Source organism: Thunnus thynnus, chromosome 20 (assembly GCF_963924715.1).
Source record: "Thunnus thynnus chromosome 20, fThuThy2.1, whole genome shotgun sequence".
In the NCBI taxonomy this organism is placed as follows: domain Eukaryota; kingdom Metazoa; phylum Chordata; class Actinopteri; order Scombriformes; family Scombridae; genus Thunnus; species Thunnus thynnus.
The window spans coordinates 10,238,819-10,260,625 of NC_089536.1; the positions used below are offsets into that span (position 1 = coordinate 10,238,819).

The 21,807-nt window shown below is 40.0% G+C and overlaps 1 protein-coding gene across 3 annotated transcripts in view; it reads right to left on the reverse strand.

Moving 5' to 3' along the window:
* Positions 1-21,807, reverse strand: part of ptprea (protein tyrosine phosphatase receptor type Ea) — a 53,051-nt gene that overhangs the window by 1,929 nt on the left and 29,315 nt on the right. The window contains exons 3-18 of one of the 3 annotated variants that reach the window (XM_067575704.1): positions 9,426-9,503; positions 8,712-8,805; positions 8,182-8,255; positions 6,405-6,541; positions 5,538-5,628; positions 4,876-4,952; positions 4,492-4,528; positions 4,302-4,399; positions 3,431-3,550; positions 2,970-3,133; positions 2,513-2,648; positions 2,160-2,309; positions 1,071-1,164; positions 745-821; positions 481-615; positions 133-258 (exon numbers count right to left, since the gene is read on the reverse strand). In XM_067575704.1, coding sequence (XP_067431805.1) covers positions 133-258; positions 481-615; positions 745-821; positions 1,071-1,164; positions 2,160-2,309; positions 2,513-2,648; positions 2,970-3,133; positions 3,431-3,550; positions 4,302-4,399; positions 4,492-4,528; positions 4,876-4,952; positions 5,538-5,628; positions 6,405-6,541; positions 8,182-8,255; positions 8,712-8,805; positions 9,426-9,498 — 1,683 coding nt within the window. In that variant the 5' untranslated portion in view covers positions 9,499-9,503. Of the gene's footprint in view, positions 1-132; positions 259-480; positions 616-744; positions 822-1,070; positions 1,165-2,159; positions 2,310-2,512; positions 2,649-2,969; positions 3,134-3,430; positions 3,551-4,301; positions 4,400-4,491; positions 4,529-4,875; positions 4,953-5,537; positions 5,629-6,404; positions 6,542-8,181; positions 8,256-8,400; positions 8,559-8,711; positions 8,809-9,425; positions 9,504-21,807 lie in introns of those variants that run through there. The other 2 variants (XM_067575703.1, XM_067575705.1) reach the window with 2 other exon arrangements.

Consider the following 21,807-nt stretch of genomic DNA (forward strand, 5'->3'; position numbering starts at 1 on the left):
TCCGCTCTCAAAGAGCTGCTTAGTGAAATTGCATGAATAGGGCCAATAAAAGTCCTTTTATCCTGACAGGCAAATGCAATGTGTCATTACTGCCTCACTAACAGCTGTATGATAATACGTTCATTTGCTTACCGGGATAAAGGTGAGTACCAAGTCTCGTAGACTGAAGGTGTCACATAAAGTGTCTCCCTTCAACTCTACTGTGTAATCTCCATAGGTGGCTGAGTCCTCTGTGGGCCAGTATTGGCAACATTTGTCCTGCAAAAACAGAGATAACTGTTTTGATCCCAGCAACAAGTCAATCAGAAGCAGCTTGATACATGAAATGTGTACATGAAATGCACAAACATGAACTGACATAAAATGTTTTGTCACAGATGCAAGATATCAGAACAGGGATGGTTTATGAATGCACTGTTGAAGTGTTTATTGGAGCAATCAATCATTGCTTACTTGCAGTCATCCCTTTTTGTAGCTTACCTGCTCCCTCTCCTGGAGCTCAGTGAGCATGACAATGGAGTGACATTTCCATTCCCACACCATTCTCCAGAAATCCTCCACTGTGTGTGTCAGTGGACCCTGGGTGGCAATGAAGTAGTCTTTCTGTCTGTAGCCCTGAGTCACAGAAAAATGCATGCAGTACTTTAGCTTTACAGGTCCGATAATGTGTGTAAATAGCATTAACACAGACTGTTGCAGACATGACAGAAAGAGGGAAAACATGAGGTAATAAAATCTGCTTACATCTATGAAAGATGCATTGATGTAATCGGTGAACTCCTGACCTCTTCTCATGGAGAGAATAACTCTGTTGAAATCATCTGAAACAGAAATAGAGCAGGAAACCCCTCATAACCATTTAGAATAGACCAGCTCAAAACCACACAGAATGTCAGGTCTAGACAGTGGCCTGTGCTATTCAATGCTGCAGAGTACAGGATTGAATAAACTCAGATCCTAAACATAGTCTAGACAATATTATCTTGAGGTCAACATCTGCCTCAAAATATTTGGCATCTTATCTAGTAGTTTTTGGTACTGTGGTTTTCCAGACATTCTTTCTTTCTTACATGGAATAATTTGCAGAACTCTGTTCTTCTTCATGTTGGCGGGAAGGTTCCCCGTTCTCATGTTCTCCTTCATTATTCGCATGTTGGTCAGTTTCTGGGGAGAAATCAAACAAAAAGTCAAAATGTTACAAACTTGCAAATGTTTACTGTCCTTTAACTTACAAATTAAATTAAAGAAATAAAACAAGTTACACAAAGCTCGACCGATAGTGGTATGGTCCTAATACATTGGCTGCGACATCCTCTTAAGCTTTTTTTCAGTTTTCCGTCACAAAAAATGTCTCTACTGAGTAAGAATTAAATTTTCAGGACTAACCCATTGTACTGTACCAAAATCTATCCAAAGGTGTTAAGGGTGGTGATATTCTATAATTTTAGAATTGTCAACAAATCCCATGAAAAGACTTAAACTAAAAAATAGTTGGTCCGTGTCATTACTTCCTGACTTCCCCAGTCTAGCTGTGGCTCAAAGGCCCAAGCCCATTGGTTCCAACTGAACTTAAAAAATGGGTCACAAATATATAGTTTTATTTTTAAAAGAGGCTCAGTAATATGACAAAAGATCTGGGCACTGTAGCTCTTAGCAAATGTCACTCAAACAAGAGCAAACGGTCCATTTCTTGCAAACCATTTGTTGTCACACGTATTGCTAGTGTGTATTTATAGCAGTGTGTGTAGCGCTCACAGGTTCACAGTAATGAAGGAACATGTTACCGAGTGCAATGATAATGTGTTTTTCATAGTTTTTGTACAACAATGGCGGTCTAAGGCACTGAGGAATAAGATACTGTGATTATGATTGATTATGGTGTTTTCATGGGATTTGTTGACAGTAAGAAAAGAACAGAAGACTTATCCCTTTAAACCAACTCTGATGGATATGAACTTTTCTTGATAAAAGTATTATTGAGTTTAAAATTTAAAAACAGTAATTCTGCAATAAAAAAAGATTCTCCTCTATATGGTATTTAGGTTGTGTTGGACTTTGAACTAAGGTCAATCCTCTGTCTTCAGTTTGGTGTGTAGCAGGCTTGATATTTTATCAAATGTGATCTGTTATGAGCAGGCATGTGAAATGAGGAGTCTTACCTTAAACTCCTCCTCCAGGCCGACCCGGTCACCATTTGTAAAGGTGTTGTGCAGTTTGTGCAGATGTCCTTCCAGAGACGACACGTCCAGCTCCGTGTCTCCATAGAGGTAGTATTCAAGCAGGGCCTGGTAGATGAATGAGTACTGCATCTGGGGTGAGAAGACACACACACACACACACACACGGATGAACACACACTATGTACAGGCACATTTGAACATTTATAGATGATAGAGGGAGGGTTAATTCACACTGTGAATGGAACACTATCACACGTTTCACATTAGCAAGCTATAATAATATGTTGCATGTCCGATGTGATAAAGACTTTTTTTTTTAGTGTCTTACTTACATCTGTCTGGATGAGCTGTGAGCGCTGTTCTCGTATCTTAGAGACGAATCCAAACACATCAATTTTCTGCTCTGCGTGCGTCATGTCTATCATGGCATCTATTACGATGAAGGTTCCTGTCCTGCCAACACCAGCACTGCAGATACACAAAACAAACCACAGACTGAATGAACCGCAAATCCTCAGCTGACACTTGCATGTTAATAGACAACAGGCAGGAAACAAAGGGACATCTGTGCCTATAAACACATGTATTGCTATAGTTATTCAAAATGTTTCCAGCCATAGCTGACAGATTCCTTTTCCAGCTGAGACAGAAAGCAGATTTAGGCCTAAATATATTTATCTCCATAGAAACAAAATAGATAATTAAAACCAAATTAAAAGTAATGTTCAGTCAAAAGCATGTTGATCCAAGTAAACAACATAACATTGAGTCCCATTAGCTTTCCGGTACCTGCAGTGGACCACAATGGGCCCAGAGAAGGGTGGATTCACCGCCTTGACCTTTTTGAGGAACTTGAGCATGCCGATGGGAGAGAAGGGAACTCCAAAATCAGGCCAGCTGGTGAAGTGGAGCTGGGTAACTAGCCGAGGAGTCTTAGCTGCATCGCTGGCTTGCTACAAGGCGACACAAACATGGACAGAAACACAGTTAGCAGTATCACAACACCTATGTAGCATAAATTATTGTTTTAACAAGAACCTCTATCAATTTAGCAAGAACTGTTGGTTAAGGATCTGAGCTGGAAATGTTCAGTTATATTTAATTCAGAGCTACTTAGAATTTTGACACTGTCTGGTTGGCTCATAACGAAAAGGGAACTACAACATCATGTGTTCAGATGTTTCACAAACATGTTTCTGTTGCCAATTTCTACACTGCACAAAAATGACATAGTAATGCTTGAAACTCACATATTGTATACAGAACTTGCGAATGGTGTAGTCCACCAGGACAGTGAAGTCTTCTACTGCCACCCTCACATTCCCATAGGTCCAACAGCCCTGATCTGGCCAGTACTGGTGACATTTGTCCTGGGGAGAGATGACAGCCATTATTTAATAGATTAAATACCCAAAGAGGAGTTGCTGTTCTGGAACGTATTCAAGGACTTTCTTTTCAAGAGACAAAGCAGTTCAAATGCATGACTTCAGCAAATGTGAGCTCTACTAAAGGCACACATGCTTCAATTTCACAGCCAGTCAGTCCAGATTAGTGTAAGTCAGAGGGGTGAAACTACTCAATATAAGACTTTGCAGGGTAATTATGATACTGCCTTCGAGGACTTTATTACACATTATGTAGCCATTGATTTCAACTCATCCACACGCTGATTTAAATCTTCACCAATTCTCTTTCTATTGATCTTTTTAGCCATTCTCTGTCTCTCCTTGTTCAGAGGTGCTCTGATTCACATGCAGGAAATACAAACTGTGCAATTATAGCAAAATAAATAAATAAATAAATAAATAAACAGATGTCAGAGGGGAGATTACAGGTGTGAAATGAATAGTCTAAATTAAACTGCATAGTATCACCTTTGACCATAACCGATGGAATCTATTCCAAACACTTTTCTCCTCAAATCTTTCTGTAATACGCCATTAATCCCTAAAGAGAAATTTGCGATTGTCCCTCCACCAGGAGCTCAGAGCAGAGAACTGCTTGGAGAAGCAAACACTGGAGCTGGTGGGAATGCACTTTAGCAGGGTGGATGAATCCATGCCTCTCATTCAGAGGAGCTGAGAAACATTTAAGAAATTAACTAGGCTGGAAATCACTCACTTCTTTCCTTTCCTTCAAATTTGTCAGCATGACAACAGTCGCCACTTTCTGCTCCCATATCATCCTCCAGAAATCTGCAACGGTGTCTTCCTTTGGACCTGAGAGACAAAAAAGTTCAATCACATGAAAAAAATCGAGGTATCATCATAATTATGTGACATATGTCATTCCAAAATGTAGCATATCTTACCTTGTGCTGCTATGAATTTGTTCTTTTCCGTGTAACCCTGTTAGAAAATCATGTTAAGTTAACTGAGAAGATAAAGCTCCAAAACAGACATTAATGGAAATTGTGATGAGATTGATTGGTCAACTGCTATTTCCAAGAATGAATGTTCACTTTTAACTTTCACATGAATGAGAAGTCATGAAAGAACTCCATGACAGCAAGGCAAACTCAACATCTGTCGAGGACAATCGTGTGATATGATTTAAAACTTCAGAACAGCTACTAATTAACCAATATTAAAGTTGTATTATGAAACTGTGAAGCTGAACATTCATGAGAGTCTAAGATAGTAATTCTTGCACCATGTTCATCCAAGTGATGAAATTTTTTTTAAACATAACTCACATCAATGTAAGACGCATTCACATAGTCTGAACAGGGATTTCCATCCAGCTGAGTCAACACCACTCTGGAATGATCGTCTGTTGGTGAAAATAGCATTGCAGGGTTGAAGGTGAAAAACAAAACAAAGAGTCTGTCACCACTCTCTGAATACACACTATTAGTGTGCAGGTAGATGAAAGAGGATCAAAAGAATAGTTTAACTTATTATGAAATATGCTTATTCCCTTTCTTGATGAGAGTTAGATGAGAATATTGATGCTTCAGCCACATACTGTAGTTACTGTTCAAATGGTCTTTTCATCTATCTCTGGGCAAGAAAGCAAATAATTGTATTTCCAAAAATGTCAACCTATTGCTTTAGGTATCACAATGCATAGGTAAATAAGAAAATTTACACAATTAAGTATTAGTGAGTCATGGAGGAGTGATAAAAACTGTAAAATTGTAGGAAAGGGTGAGACAGAGGTGTTACATTGTGAATTAGTACATAAGCAGTTGAAGAGGATCTACCGCAGGGGTGTAAAAATAAAGATTCATAAAGATACAGAGGCGTGCGCAAACACACACACTCACACATACACACACACACACACAGGAAACTGTGAGCTTTGGGTGTGAGTCAAACGAAAACCCAGTTCATACAGAACAGAAAGTACACTCACAGGGAAGGATGTTGGGGTATCTGTTCTTCTCCTTGTTGTCCTCCTTGTTGGCCTCCTCGTACGCCCCCTGGGCATGACCCCCTGGCAGGGACTGCATAACGAAAAAATAGACATTTCGTTTTTACATAACCTCACATGCTAAAAATCAGTCCGACAGGCTTACTTTCAATGGCTCACAGCCGGCACATTGTCTTCTGCTGTATGTGGGGCTTTGTTCAGCCTCGATGTAGGCACTTCCTCTGCTACCTACAGTAAACAGTCCATTAAAAAGCAGAGAACTTCAACTTCCTCTGTCTGTGCTGACAAACCATCCGATAAAACCAAACTTTTATGTTTAACTTGAACTGTGAGTCATCATTTGACTCAACCCTAAATCATTGTCAGAAATAGGCAAAGGGGTATTTTTCATATGCGTGAGTGTATGTGTACAGTATGTGTCATGGACAATGTGACACATATAACTCCAGTAGTTTTCCTGAATCAAAAATATACACACAAGTCATGGTCAGAAACTTCTGTCTTCACATGAACACATAGCAGTTGTCGTGGGAAAATCCTTTAAGTCCAATTTTGGAGGCAAAAAACACTCCGACCTCTTGGTTCAAAGTATACTTTTGACATTTTGGGAATGCAGAGCTACAAAACAATAATAACATAGGTTTTTTTATTATTTACAGTAATTGTTATTTACAAGATTTCACTCAACCAATATTTGAGCAATCCTACAAATCATGGGGTAGGTGCAGCACAACGACTCAGTACTTTAACCCTAGACACCTCCTGTAAATAGTACAGAATACAGAAGACTCTGACTCATGACCACATATTACTCCAGCCTCCAGGCGGAGAGGAGAGGAGGATGCTTACATTGTACTCCTCTCTGAAGAGCTTGCCATCGTCAGCCGAGCGGAGCCTGTACTCCTCCTCGAGGTGGTCCACTGGGATGGGGAAGTAGGTCTTAGAAGCTGAAGGGGATCTGGGCAGAAGGACCACCGTCTGTTGCTCTGTGAGGAGATCAGACAGTCAGTGGGTTTATCATCCCTGCTGGACTGAGTTTAAAGTTTGTCATGAAGAAAATTACTGATTTAACTTTTCAAATCAGGTTAGTAATTTACAGTTGTACTAATAAACTAAGTTCATTTTGTAGTTATGTTTTGCTTTATTAAATAACTAGTTCAGATAAATAATTATAAAAACAGGATTGGGTTTATTTTCCATAATCAGCTTGTAGAGGAATTTCAGTAACAGCTCAAAAATTAAAATGATTACCAAACTGACTGGTTTAAAATCTTACATGTTGTTGTTAACATGTTGTTGTTAACATGTTGGTGGGTGTTTGCCGTTTGATATCACAATGAAGTAAAAACAGGCGCCAAGTATTCAGTGATCACCAAACATCAACAAGTGTTAGAGAGCCAAAGGACCCCAGGGAAAAGCCACTTACAGCAAGCACCCTGTGGAAACCTTATAAATCTTACAAGCACCCGACTACAGTATGCATTCAGTTAGCACTTGCAATTTGAAAAATGTAGGTCAAAAGAGTGCTGGGAGAGTGTTAGTAACATGAGGTTCCTGATTCTGCTACCCTATATACCTGACCTGGTGACACAGTGGTGTATAACGACTCAGTACTGTATCCAAACTCTAAAACACAACATATATCACATCAAAAACACACATGTACAAGATCAGAACAGTAAAGCAATACTGTGAGAAAAATGCTATTTGAATAATTTTGACAACATCATGTTCATACAACCACATACGACACTTTTGTTTTCAGCTTTATGAATAAAAAAAATGTAACTTGTACCATAATTAGTACGTCAATTTCAATCAAACAGTGTAAGAATGTGTATGTTTAATCATTTCTTTATAAGAACTGTCTTACAGCAAGACATTTTTCAAATCTGAAAAAACCTCTACTTCCTGAACTTATTTAAGATTAAATCTGAACTACTCAACTACTTACAACTACAGTAAAATATTACAGACAAAATGAACTATAACATCACTCATGAAAAAGTGTGTCACGTTTACAATCACTGTAATCAGCAACTCAGCGAATACCTTGATATTTATTGACCATTTGAAATGACCTGACCTTTTGAGTGTTTTCCAGCCACATCCTACTTTAAATTCCAATCTACACGAATACAACCTACTCTGTACATTCCACTGTAATGTTAGATAAGAAAATACTTCCTAAAGGAACCCTCACAGGTCCTTGAACTATTGTTGTCCAAATAGTTGTTATCATACTTCACACAAAGCAGCTCTTATTGAAAATGATGCAACTCAAAGCTCAGTTAAAACTGTTCTCATCTTTGCACCAGTAATGTGAGAAAAAAATGAACATGTCATGTCAAAGTGCTATAAGACGTAGTGATCATCAACACAGTTTTGTTCTTACCCACAGGAAGCCAAACACAACCACAAGGAAGTAACAGGACAATCTGCACATACAATAACAAAGTTGAAGCCTCCTTTACACCTCCTACTGTCTGTCTTAACCGCTTTCTTTTTCCTTGCCTCATGTCTCTGTGCGTCTCCTTTCTTTCATTTGACTGTCAGCCCGTTGCTCTCACAATCTACAATCTGTGCGGCCATTACAACAATGTCCAATTCACAATAATAATGTTACCTTGTTCTTCCAGGATGCCATTTGGTATCTTCTTGTCAACTGTTGTGACGACTGCTTTTCTCTGGTTTTTTAACCTGCCAGGAGAAAATACAATGAAATGAGAAAAACACATTGCACAAACCATAGACTGAGATGATTTCATGGTAAAATAAGTTCGACTTCATGTGTAATCACAAGTAAAAATCTAAATAGCTGAGAACAAAAATCTATTCATCCTACCATCTGAAGCTTGAGAGGCTATTCTTTCTCATTAGCTGACGTCTTGGAAAGACAGCTCACTAGTCCGAATAGGGTTCAGAATTTAGTCTTAACTCCCTTCTGCTGCCTGTGTAGGTCCACTGTCACCGCCTGTTCTCTTCTCACTCAGACAAGCATGAGAGGGAGTCAACTAGCAGCACTTCCTGACTGGGCTCCGCCTCAGTGACTAAAGGAGGAAGCGTTTGTCACCCTGAGCTCTGCCCCAGAGCCTGGCTCACAGCCAGTCAGCAAGGGCAAGGGGAGGGGGCGAGGTGAGGCGGGTGAGTCTTTACCTGAGGAAGTACCAGGTTAGCAGTGCGAAGATGAGCAGCAGCAGGGACAGGACCAGCACGGTGGGGAGGATGTGGTTGTTTTGGGATGTAACGCCTTCTGAGGAAGAAGGAGAGGCAGGGCCAGGGGTCAAGGAGCACCGTCAACAAAGAAGCAGGAAGAGGGGGCAAGGACAATATATGTGCATATGTTTGTGTGTGCAAATGCTTGGCTGCATTTATGTGTCTGAGCCAAGTGTTTATTGCATGAACTGATAAAGCTAAATCAATACTTGGTTCAGCAAAGCACCTCCCATCCTATTCTGGATACAAGCCTGATTTAATAACTGGCTTCAGCAGTATTTTGTCTACAGAGATAAGTATCAGCTCATTTTGTCCTGTCGGTATGTCTAACACAAAATGAGAGGCTCTAAGAATGGAGACTCAGCCAAGAGTCACAGCCAAACAGCCAGCTATTAGCTGTGTTTATAAAGACACACAATAAGCCATAAATTACTGTCCAGGGCTGCTGAGGTTCATTGTGATCCGGTAATAACAAGGCTGTAAAAAAGGCTATTATCAAGCAGATGCATGCTCTGCAGAAGATACATAATAATCATATCTCAGGGAAAAGTGATGACTGCAGTGGGCAGTGATGGGATTTGTTTGCTATTGCAAATTGTTCAGTGTTGTTCAGTCTCACATGTTGAGGTGCATTACTCTTGTTATTGTTCTTACCTTGTGTATGGTTGCCATTGCTGGTGGAATTGGATGTTGTCGTGGTTGCCACCAAAAACAGAAGTGGAACCATTGTGACTGCAGAAAAACAAAATGAAGACGGATATTAAATTTAGTGCCAGACATGTTTGCAAAGTCAAGATTCATGAGAACATGGCCGCTGGATAATATTGCCATTCATGGGAAACAAAAACTATTGACAGATCTAAGGCATATTTCTTTATTTGTGACTGCTTTCGGGAATGTGCTCATCGGTGCAAAGTTCATGGAGACACAATGGAACAACACAATCGTATCCTAGTCATTCATTACTCCTGTCATAAAACCCACAGTGTAATGCCAGACATGTCCACATGGAGGTGCAATACTCCAATATTTGAAAACAATGCTGGCCATGAGAACAGCTTCCTCGCCAACCCATTGAGAAAAAAAATGCTCTTATAAAGCATATGCTCATGCTTTAATCAGTATATTATCAGACTGAGCAAGAGAACTTGAGAAAATGCCTCTCAGAGCTGATAACAGCTGTTGTCCTTCATCTGTTTCTGTGACAGTGCCATGCTGAAAGAGTGTGTGATTTCCAGGATATAGCATGTGTAGAGTGTTAGTGTGCTATACTGTGTGTTAGAAATTACATATACACACACACACACACACATACAACATGTGTGCACACACATGCATGCCAACAAAAGGCCTGGATAATGTTGACATTGATCTACCAGTAAGTGCTTAAGCTAAGCTAAAGTGGATGGATCAGATCATAAGGAGCGAAATCTAGAGTCGGGAGGCAAGAAGCTTAACACCTACACCCTCATGCTCTGCTCTCTGTCACCCCCCCCTTTGATAAACATCACCCTACCACCAACACTCGTTCACATGCACACAAAGACATACAGAAGGCACGCACACACAAACACGCCAACACCCACAGCACCATGAGCTCCATCCAGAGCCCCTACACACAGCGACATCCAGGAGTCTCAGCGGAAAGACTCCTCATTTTCTCCTGGGAGAGGAATTCAGAAGAGGGAGTATAAAGGGGTATCTCTGATCGATTCTTATGTTTGAGCATTCAGAATGGGTTTCACATCACATTGATTTAAGCACCTCTTTTCTTTTTAAAGCTGTTGGTTAGATCTAAAAACCAATAAGCCTTGAGATGTTTGCAGTTTTAAAGCTGTTTTTTTTCCCCCCTCACATAAGCATAGTTGGAAGCAAAGTGCGACAACACAGAACTGCCATTACAACAGTGAAGCAGAGCACAGTGTGCTTTGTCTACTCAAGGCTGCAGGTGTGTGTGTATGTGTGTGTGTGTGTGTGTGTGTGTGTGTGTGGTGCTTTGCAGCTGCGGTGAAAAGAAAGCTCGGGCCAAGTGCATAGTCAATGAAGACACTGTGTGTTGAAGCCTCCACGCTGTGCCGCAGTGTCCTGTAATGTGTCCAGGCAGGACATCGGAGGAATGTGAAGGCAGCGGAGCAGAGACACTGACTGCAGCAAGGAGAGAGGGAGCAGAAGGTCCGGGTCAATAATATTTCCTGGAGCGATTAATAAACCCTGACATGTCAAGCCCCTGCTCCGTAGGGAAGACTGATGAGAGAATTCTAATGAGAGAAGAGAGGAGGCGTGATCCCCCGCTTCTCCAGTTCTCCTCCCTCTTCATCCCCCTCTTTAAGGCTCTCTCTGCAAATGTCACAAGCTTGCATGAGGGGGAGGATATTGAGCTGTGTTAGTACAGTGTGTGAATCCTCAGGGTAGACTGTGTGTAAGAAGTTTTTGTGATGTGGAAATACACTCACGGCACCGTTTGGGACTTTCTACTACACAAGCTGCATTGAATTTTATGTATGCTGCGTCTGTCTGTTTGTTTGTGTGTAATGATACAACAGGGACACCCAGCTCAGTGCTAAGAGCTAGCCTTAAGGCTGTGCCTTGTGGTTAAGTGTTGCTGCTTCTTGTAAGCATCCCTTAGTTCCTGCCTCCCTCTTCCCTCTCCATCACCTCTGGAGATCTCACCCTGTCACATTTTAGCCTACAACCCCTGCATGGCTCAACTGCTCCTGGGGGACCGCAGACTATACAACCACTGTTCTCCAGCTTTTCCCATCTTGTCATTGCAGTGGTCTCCAGCCCGAAGTCTTCAGCATCTCTAAGGATATCACCCCCTCTGAGCAACTTCCTTTCCACTGTCTTTGTGGGGAATGTCCCTCACATCACTATAAATAAACCTGCTCCCTAATCTCCAGAGTATCTCATCTCTTCTTCTTTATTTCCCCTCACTCAGCATAAATCAGCCTGGACCACAAGTCTCATATTAGACTATTACTATTAGTCATCATTCAGCTCGGGTCAGACTCTGGGCAAACAGCTATCACCACATTGTGTGCGCTCTCATCTGTGTATTGTCCTCTCTCCATTTAGCACTCAGCAGCTAGACACCAGCCATCAGCCATAATGAAAATAGGTCATGGGAGAAGTCAGCTCGGGGGAAGTTCTAAGGCGTCCTTATTTTCCGATACGAGACATTTGCAAGTAGCCTTGGGGAAGGGTATTGTCCTGCCCAACCAGACAACCCGTTATATTGGTGGTATGTGTGTCCCGAGTTACCCTGGCGTAGAGTTAGCGCTCCCTTATGGCGGGTCAGTGACTGTGTGAAGCCTTCAACTGTATTGGCAGTAACTGGGGTCCTATACAGACTGAATGTGATTAACTTAAACCATGACAGATATATATGGGATATTTTAAAAGTTTATCTTAATACAATACTCACATGCCCATATGCACACTGATGAAGTCATTAGTTAGTGTCATCATTCCTCCTCTCTACACTGGCTGTGAACAGATCTCTCTTATGCAATGTCAGAGATGGGGGACAAAAGCCACAGTCCTCATTTTGTGTTAAAATTCACAATAAAGTTCAGCTGAAGCTAATATGCTTTAGCAGTCTGAGTAAAAATAAAGTGGGCATCTTCCAAAGTTGTTTCCATCCACTGCTGTTTTGCAAATATTTGGAGATGGTTCATCAAGATTAACAGGTGGTGCTATTTTTCCAGTTGGGGTCATTAAACCATTTAAGAAGATGCAGGGGCAATGAGATGGTGTAATTAAAAGAGTGCCAGTCAAACCTCAAACAGTGAATAATAATGTAGAAAACATGATGAAAATATCACATTTCTGTTTGTTTCATGTATTCATTTGAGGAGTGTTACACTCTCCTCATCGCTCCACACAGATCTGATGTCTTTGTGTGCTGCGACTTTTCGTCTCTTCAGTTGAGCGGAAACATAAGTGAACATTTAAGTCACATGCTGACATGTATGTCATCGCTACCTATGTTTACATTGCACTTTGTCGCATTTTGCCGTTATTGATACCACCTCAGCTAATCATAAAATCTTTTTTGTGATATTTTGAGATTCCTCTGAATTTTTTGTGTTGTTTTGAGCACAAATTGAAAATGCTAATAGCAAACAGGTGGATGAAAATGAACCTAGTGTTTCCTTACTGAGCTACAGGAGAGACAGTAACAAAAAGACTATAACTTTGGTTGATACCTACGTGATTGAGCCAAAGCTTCATATCATGTCTCCCTGAAAAGGAATTTCTTCATTGCTACTATGGACAGGAGGAATGATTACAGCAACCAACAACTATTTTAATGAATATATGGGCATGCGACTTTTGTATTTAGACAGACATGAAAAAATCTGAAGCTATCCTTTAAGACTGCACTGAATAGCATACAATTCTGTACTTTTTCTGTTTAAGTGCTGCAAAAATATTCTAATTTACCGACTTTTAGTGGAATCGAATTGTGATGATACAACCATCGCCCAAATGAAAGATTCCAAGAAAACTGTGATTAAAAACAGAACAGAACAAAATGATCATTGAAAATTGTGGCAAACGACAATGGGGCTACAGCAATTTTCAGCAGGATTATTTCAAAATTCTACGCATCATATGATGATTTATTATGTGGTTTTGCATACAATTATAATATCAGAAAAGCATTTGTAATAACATTGTGAAATTGACTTTAATCATATGACCAAGCCCTGTTTCTGCCTACACAGAGTATGTGACAACACTTCAGCCACAGTTATGTGTTCATACTGCAGAAACCTCCAGCACCTGGTATGCACTGTATGAGTCACAGCTCTGTCTCCACTGATTACAACCTGCCACCAGAATACATGCATACCTCACAGCATGCAAACGAAAATGTGGGGAAACACACATGCACAGACATCAGCATGTCACATTACACACACACACAAAAGCAACACAGGATGCAAGCAGACCACTACAAGGCTTCTCTTTGCTTCTTAATCCCTGCTTCAGACATTAAAAAGGCAGTGAGGGAATTCTGACTCTTGTGTTGTTTATAGTCCCGGACCAAAAAGCTGATAGGTGTTTTCCCTGACAGCATTTTGTTTTGGAGGATGAGCTATCCCTCTCTGTGGACTTCTTTCTTGTGGTGTGTGTACACTCTCTGTCATTCTGTCAGTGTGGCTTAAAAAAAGCCCTTAAGTGACATAATGATAACCCTGCAGCTCCCCACCATTGTCTCACTAATTATCTGCAGAACCCTAACCATCAGAAAGGACGAGCTTGTTACAATTAGAAGATAAGACGGAGAAATTGGCTGTCTTTGCCTTTGACAGGAAACGCGATGTTCCCTGGCACTGTGTCTTCCCGTGGACAGAGCACTGTCAGTTCCACTGAACGTGGTTTCTTTGGGCACAGAGTCTCTCTGTCTCTTCAAATACATCAGCTGGGGAATTCAGAAAATGGGTGGTGGGTGTAGGGGCGATGTGACAGGGTGAGCTAGCAGTAGGTACATTGTGTCCTCAGAGCAAAAAGCTGCCAGACTGTTTACCCTTTAGGCCACAAGGATTTTTATAACTGAAACCCGCAAGATGGCTTATTGGAGGAAAAACAACCAGTAACCTGAAGCCTTCTGTGCATTTTCTCGCTGCTGTGATTGAAATATGTTTAACCTTTTTGCTCCTTCCCAAAACTTAACCCACTCTAGTGTTAATAGGTTATTTTATACAGTATGCTATGTTTTTTTTAACTACTGAGGAAATAAATAATTTGACTTTTAGGGAAACATAATTATTTGCTTTCTTCCTGAGAGTTAGATGAGAATACCTATACCACTTTCATGTCTGTGCATTCAATATGAAGCGACAGCCAGGGAACAATTAGCTTAGCTTAGCTTAGCTTAGCTTAGCATAAACACTGGAGGCAGGGGAAAACTACCTGGCTCTTTCCAAAGGTATATTTAAAAAAAAAACAACTTACCAGAACCACTAAAGCTTACAAAGTAACACATTATATCTCATTTGTTTAATCTGTACAAAAAAAAATCTAAAAAATGACAAGTTGTGGCTAGTTGTTTCCACCAGCTTCAAGTCTTTATGCTAATCTAAGCTAACTGTCTGTTGCTTCTTATTTAATGGACGGGCATGAGAGTGGTATCAATTTTCTCATTAAACTCTCAACAAGAAAGTGAATATGCATATGTTTAAACCAACTCAATTCCTATCAAATGTACAGAGGAACAATTAATAGGCTATAATAAATAGCCAGACCAATAAATCAGTCATCCAATATTATTGGCTTATTGGATTTGTTTATATAAATATTCTGTTAATTATAGACATTTCTAGAGTTTTTTTTAAAACTAAAACAGATATTAGACATTTTATGTAATTTAAAATTATGAATTGTATAATTTTACGTCATCTTGACATCTGTTGTGTTTCCGATCAAAACTGACTGATATGACTTGATTGACAAGGAAAACACACTTTTTCATAAACATTCATTCAGTAAACACCATTGAGCAACGACACTGATCCTCTTAAATTATTACAGTATATTGTGACATAAAAAGCCCAATTTACCTTTTAAGTCTCTGGTGCAGCTGTAGAATAACGTCATTGTGGGCAAAAGCATTAGTGTTGACCAGAATGTAACATTACTGCCAACAGGGCCCTCTTCTACCTCTTCTGTGTCGATACTCTCGTCCTGGTGAGGGCCCTCATTTTAAAATGATAAAGAGACTTCATCATTGTCAGCTGCGTGTCCATTTTGGCACTACCACAGAATGACATGTGATCAAGATAGAGAGGCTTTATTTATAAAGCAAAAGCAGTGTGGTTTCCAGTCATGTTGTGGTCAGATGTTACATTGTTTTTGATCTCATCATTGCAATAGTCACAGCATAACCTGTCAGTTGAAAAGATGTAGATGTGTGTTGTTTTTAGTATGTCTTAATATTATTGTTCCCATGTGTTTAATTGTGTGTCTATGTGTCTTTCAGTTCTTTGCAGTACTGTAGGCTTATAAATGTATTTCCTCCGGTTGCGCACGTTTGACCGCAAACACAACAAATGTACAACACCTCAATTAATCACCATAAAAGTATGAAATGTGTTATCAAGTTACATTATGGGAAGTGTAGGATCCAGTGTTTTTGGAACTTGAACCATATTATGGACACAAAGTTAGGATATCTCAGCCTTTACTGCATTTGTTTTTGACCATACTTTTAAAAAAGAAAATCTGTCTCTTGTGAGTCCCCCAAATTTAAGAAAGTGGAATACTAAATAGTATTGTGTGTCTTTGTATCTAATGTAAAGGTTTTTATGAAAGGAAACTTTGATGATAGAAAAGTAAAGCTTTAAATCAGTCAGTTTGGACAAGAACACTGCAGGAAGTTTAACAAGTTCGCGCTTTCTGTTGGAGTAGATCGACCTCATACCGCTGTGTCTCTCTGCTCTCTGTCTTTGGGGAGCTGCAGTGTGTAAACCTGGGCTGGGTTAGCTATTTAAAGGACAGTGCACTACATTCACAGTTTTGACTGAGGAAATGAAGCTGGGGTGTCCATCTGCTCACACAGATGTGCGACCGCTTCCCATGCAATGTAACCTAGTTGGACAAGGTGTTCAGTGTTGCTCTTTCTAAAATTATCCATCCATTACTGTTGATAATTGTCCATTACTATTCTGCAGATAATGTCCATAATCTAAAATAAAAATGTACCACAATGCAGTAAACGCATATATTTTAACATTTAAAATGAAAATGCTGGAGCCAGTTTTCTCCACGTGACACACTATTTATTATACCCAATTTGAAATCATTCTAAGATTTACAGTACACTGTGAAAAATTAGGATTTTTTTATTATGTATATTCTGCTGTTCTTCACAGTGTGTTCCCATGGTAACCTGACCAGCAGTACTGCCACCAATGTGGTACCTGTGGGATGTTGAACACGTCAGCTTTAATAAAAAAAAAAGAGAGAGAGAGAGAGAGAGAAAACCCAGCAAAGAGACACACACCGAAAACCCGAGAACCTGATGTCAATCTAGGCTTTTGTCTGAGTTAGCAGCCACTGAAGAACAATAAAGTTTGATTAAAAAAAAAAAAAGAGTGGAGTGTGTTAAGGTATAATGTTATACACACACCGAGATGCAGCAAAACCTCACTGCAAGAGCTAAATATTTGTATTCTCTATGGTATATTCATATAATTTGTAAACATAGGTTTATACAACAGTTTAATATATATAGTCGATTAATGGATTATGCTAAAATTATTATTATAACTAGGGTTATGCTTTCTTTGTGTGCTAAAATGCAAGTTCAGGTGACAGTGCTGTTTAGTGCGTAAGTCAGAGGTACAATGTGGTGCTAATTAAGAAAGAAGCCTGCTAACTGTGTGAAACAAAGCTTTTAAATGTGTTCTACAGTATACCAAAACAATTTGGTAATGGACCAATAGCTTTGTATTGAATAAGATGCACCTTATCTGATATTGTAATGGACAGAACTTCAAGTAAACCATCAACGCTTCCCTGTCTCTTCGACTTGAGAGTATATTGATACTAAGTCACAGAAAAGCTGGACTTAAGCAAATGGAGCACAAGTCAAAACTGAGGTATAACTAGCAGTCTAAGTGTCCTTGAAATAAGGTAAAAACGTCCATTACACTGGTGATTCTGAAAGTTGCTGTCTATAAGACCCTCTACTAATTTGTAACTTTTAACTGTCACTTTACTGGCTTAAGTAATTTCAGCAGACAATAAGTACTAAAATCTATCAAGTTGCACGTCTGAACTTGGAATTTCAAAATCCGTCCATGGGAACGTAATACTCTCTATTGCAGGTTTGCAACTTCATTTAAAAAAGATTACTATTATCATTATCAGGAGTAGTTGTAGTACTGTGTCACACTGCAGTATCTCACACTAGCACTATCTATAGCAACATTGTACAGTAACAAGTCTACCTCTGCAGCACTGCTCTCTTGCCAATCTGTGTTCCTCCCCTCCTGCGCTCCTAGCATTGTCATTAATCAATTCCTGCCTCCTTCCCAGGGTGCCCAGACACTGTGGCAGCGGTAATGACCTTGGAGACCCTCTGGCTCCACTCTGCAGTGTCAGCCCTCCACCTCAATGGGAACAAGTGTAGAATCTTTCACAGTGATCACAGATGAATGTGTGAGAAAATGCATACATGCTTAAAGTATGTATGCATGTTTCCATGCAGTAGAGAAACATTTACTTAGCAGAGGAACAAAGAGAAAACCACATTTGCCACTGCCATAAAAACAAAAACCAAAAAAAAAAAAAAAAGGCGCTGTGGTTGGTTGCCAGGTTCAGGTCATAACATCCTGTTGACTGAGATATGGCGGCTACTGTGTCTGACCCTGAAAGCACTGCCATTAGAGCAGTCCTCACTGGAAATAAGAGCTTTTAGCCGCTGCATATTAGTTAAAAATAACATGGGAGAGATGAGAAGCGATTACTGATAATCCTCTTAAAAACATTCCAGCCATAACTGCAACATTTGAGAGCTGCTCTCAATTAGCGTATAACTTAGTGTCTTCAGCATTTGTTTTTTTGTTGTGTTTTGGGTTTGTGTCTTTTTTTTTGTTGTTTTTCTGTTGGTGTTGTGGATCAAATGTGATTCCTTTAGATTCATTTGTGACCAGCACAACTGGAACCTGTTGTATTGTAAACATGGATGCTTGGTAAAGGTGTCTTTTAATCCCATGAGGGATGAGATGGCGGACACTTTAATAAAAAATTTATTAATTCACTCATTCATAATATTTAGAAGCTACTGTCACATTCTGGTGGGACATGAAAACCAAGAATGTAATTGGAAGTAAACATTTACTCCAGTCTGTGGTCTGCAGAAGCATACACCACATCTGAGCTTACACTTGGTTGGCTTGTTTGAGTGTCATTTAGTCAGCGTGTTCACGCAGTCGCATGTGTGTTAGCATGTCACACGCAGTCACAGTTTATATTCTTCCGAGGAGCCTGTAGGTCTTTTAATCACTTCTGATCCACAGATTTACACGCCTGCACAAGTACACTACATGCATACGTTTCTGCACCAAATCTGCTAACAATTGGCATGCAAAGCCACACTGCCTAGCGACACTAGGCTGCTTGGCATGAAATACTCACACATAGGGACACACACATTCCCACAAATCCACAAACGCTACAGCAGGGATCCATGGGAAACACATGTGCCAGGGCCTGTTTGAGGACCACCGTGCCAGAAATCATTCTGCTTGCGGTCCATCATCCACAACATGTGTGTGTGGCGGGGGGGTGGGGGGGGCAATTTCTCTGTGAGGGTCTCATCATGTCCTCCAGGCTCCATACACCTCCCGACCTGACAACGTTGAACACTGAGGCATCCATCTTTCTCCCATCCTGACACCTCTGGGATTTACCTCCTCCCCTCTTTCAATTATTCAGAGGCAGAGCAATTATGGCCTGGAATCAGAGCCGTCGATAGCCTGTGTAATGCACGGCAGCTGGGCTGAAAATGACAAAACCGGCGTTGTGACACTTCTTATTATCACCCAGCACTCTGTGATTAGCGGCACTCTGTGACTGAACAGGTATTAGTGTGAGAGACATACTGTATAGAGAGAGAGCGAAGAAGAAGGGATTGTGTATAAAAGCTGGGACTCTGTCAAGGTAGTGAAGCATGGGAAACGTACTGCTCGACCTGTAGGGCCATTAAGAGGACAAAAGTGTAGCATAAAATGGCAAACTACGTTCTTGTTCTTGGACTACTGTATATGAGGTGTGCACTTGTCGTGTCAGTTTTAGAGGTCTGAGTATGCTATATAATATAGTAGACCTGTATTCTTCAACTAATTAAATGACAATTCTGTCAACTTGGGTGTTTTTGTCCATTATGACTATTAGTCATAATCAGTCCTCCTCTATTTTTTGAGAGGCAAAAGGGAGATCAAAGTATAAAAAAGAATATTTGGTTGAAATAAACCATTACCAAATCTCAGTATTTATAAAGTATTTTTTCTCTCTTCTTTGGAAAAAATCCATTGCTGAAATTCTGTTTAAAATGCTTCAACAGCGACACCTGCAGGAGCCAGGCTGTAAGGCAGAGTAGCAGCAGTAGATAGCTCCTTGTGTTAGCCAACACAACAGTTAGCTTGTTGTAGCAGCCTAAAGGACTCTTTATACATCCATGGAAGGACTGTTAAGGACTGTTGTTAAGCTAGTGGGAGAAATGATCTGGTCTGTGCAGTGCAGCAGCTGCAGGACGCTGCCATGGAGGCTGGAGAGAGAAGCAACCGGAGAAACAACCAGGAGAGTTAGCTTGTTTGGTTAACCAGCAGCCACAATGTTCTGTTAACTAACATACAAGATGATCATCAGCTACAAATGAACGTTATGACATGAATACTTCATCTCCATGAAAGAAAGAAGAAGACGTCAGATAACATGAGTCAGATACAGCTTCTCTCTGTCTCTTTGGTCGCTAATTTCATCTCTCATGGTTAAATGTCTCTGTGTGGCTTTTTTGTGTTTTTTTATCTCCTTAACAAGAATGCAGCAGAGATCATATAATGTGTTGTGGGTGTTGTGGGTTTGCTTGTTGAAGTTACAGTGAGCTGTCTGAGCTTTGCAAAAAAAACTTTAAGTCAACAGAAATAATCTCAAACACTTGTCTTTTAGTCTGACAAAAAAATCATCTGTAGAGCAATTAGCCACAACTGCAGTCTCATTTTATTGTATAGTGGTGTTCAATGAACGCAGCACTGTTTATATTTTGTCATTTTATATTTACAATTTGGAAGCTTGTAGACACAAATCATCTTTTTGTGTTTGCTAACACTTCCCTAGCACGCATACAAGATACATCCAATGTGAGCCACAGCCTCACAGTAATGTAAACAAACCTCTAAATCAACTGGAAATTGGACTAGGAAGTGAATCTGTTACGCAGTTTATTTTTTATATATTTGCAGCTATTTGTCTATCTGGCACTTCTTATTGACTTTACTGCCACCTTGGGGTTGCCAGCCAAGGCAGAGACTCCAGGGAGTCACTGGCTGTTTCCCCCTGCTTCCAGTCTTTATGCTAGGATAAGCTAATTGCCTGCTAGCTCTAGCTTCATATTTGTCATACAGATACTCTATGAGTGGTATCGAGCAAGAAATCACAAAAGCATATTTCCCAAAATGGTGAACTATTCCTTTAAGTTTTTTGGAAAGTTGTTGGAGGTTCATGCTTCTTGCCTTGATCAATATTGTACTTGGCAAAGTCAACATTTCCTAAATTTCCTACAATTGTGCAGGTGAGTGAAATATTATCATGACCAAATAGTGAAAATGCACAGAAATATAAAAATGAAACCAAGACTGACAAATACTGGAATTTCCCTTTAAGGTTGTCAATCATTATAAGGACCCCTTTATATTTTGCAACACTGCCATTCTGTGGATATGATTTTGATTAGATGGTGTCGTTACTTTAAGTTGTTCTAATACACTTAATAGCAGACATAAATGCAGAAATCACAGCAGTAGCCATTCAGGAATGTTAACCACCTCTGATTATAAGCCCCTAGTATTGCCCACATTCAGCTTACACATCAGAATAAATCTGAAACAATAAACAAAAAGATGAATGGCAGGGGTCACATTATTATCACCTCTTTAACTGGCTATAAATTTGTCAGAGGTCCTTAGAAATTTTTATGGCCAATAAAAAGGATTAAATAGATTAAAATATAGTTCTATGCAGAATCATAATAGCTGAGTCAGATGCCGTCTGGGAGCCTGGTTTTAGAGAGCATTAGAACCAGACTGTCTCCCATGAGAATGTATGGCTCATTTTTATGTCATGTTATTAAAGCATTGGAATAACAGGCAACTGAGAAGTCCTGTGGGACTAAGAGACCCATTTTACTCAAATGAATTAAAATAAATTGCAGTGTCAGTGCTTGTAATGATGACAATCCACAAAGCTTTTCTATTGTGGTTAGATTTATTTAACATCATCGCTGACACTGGAACTGAGGCTGAAC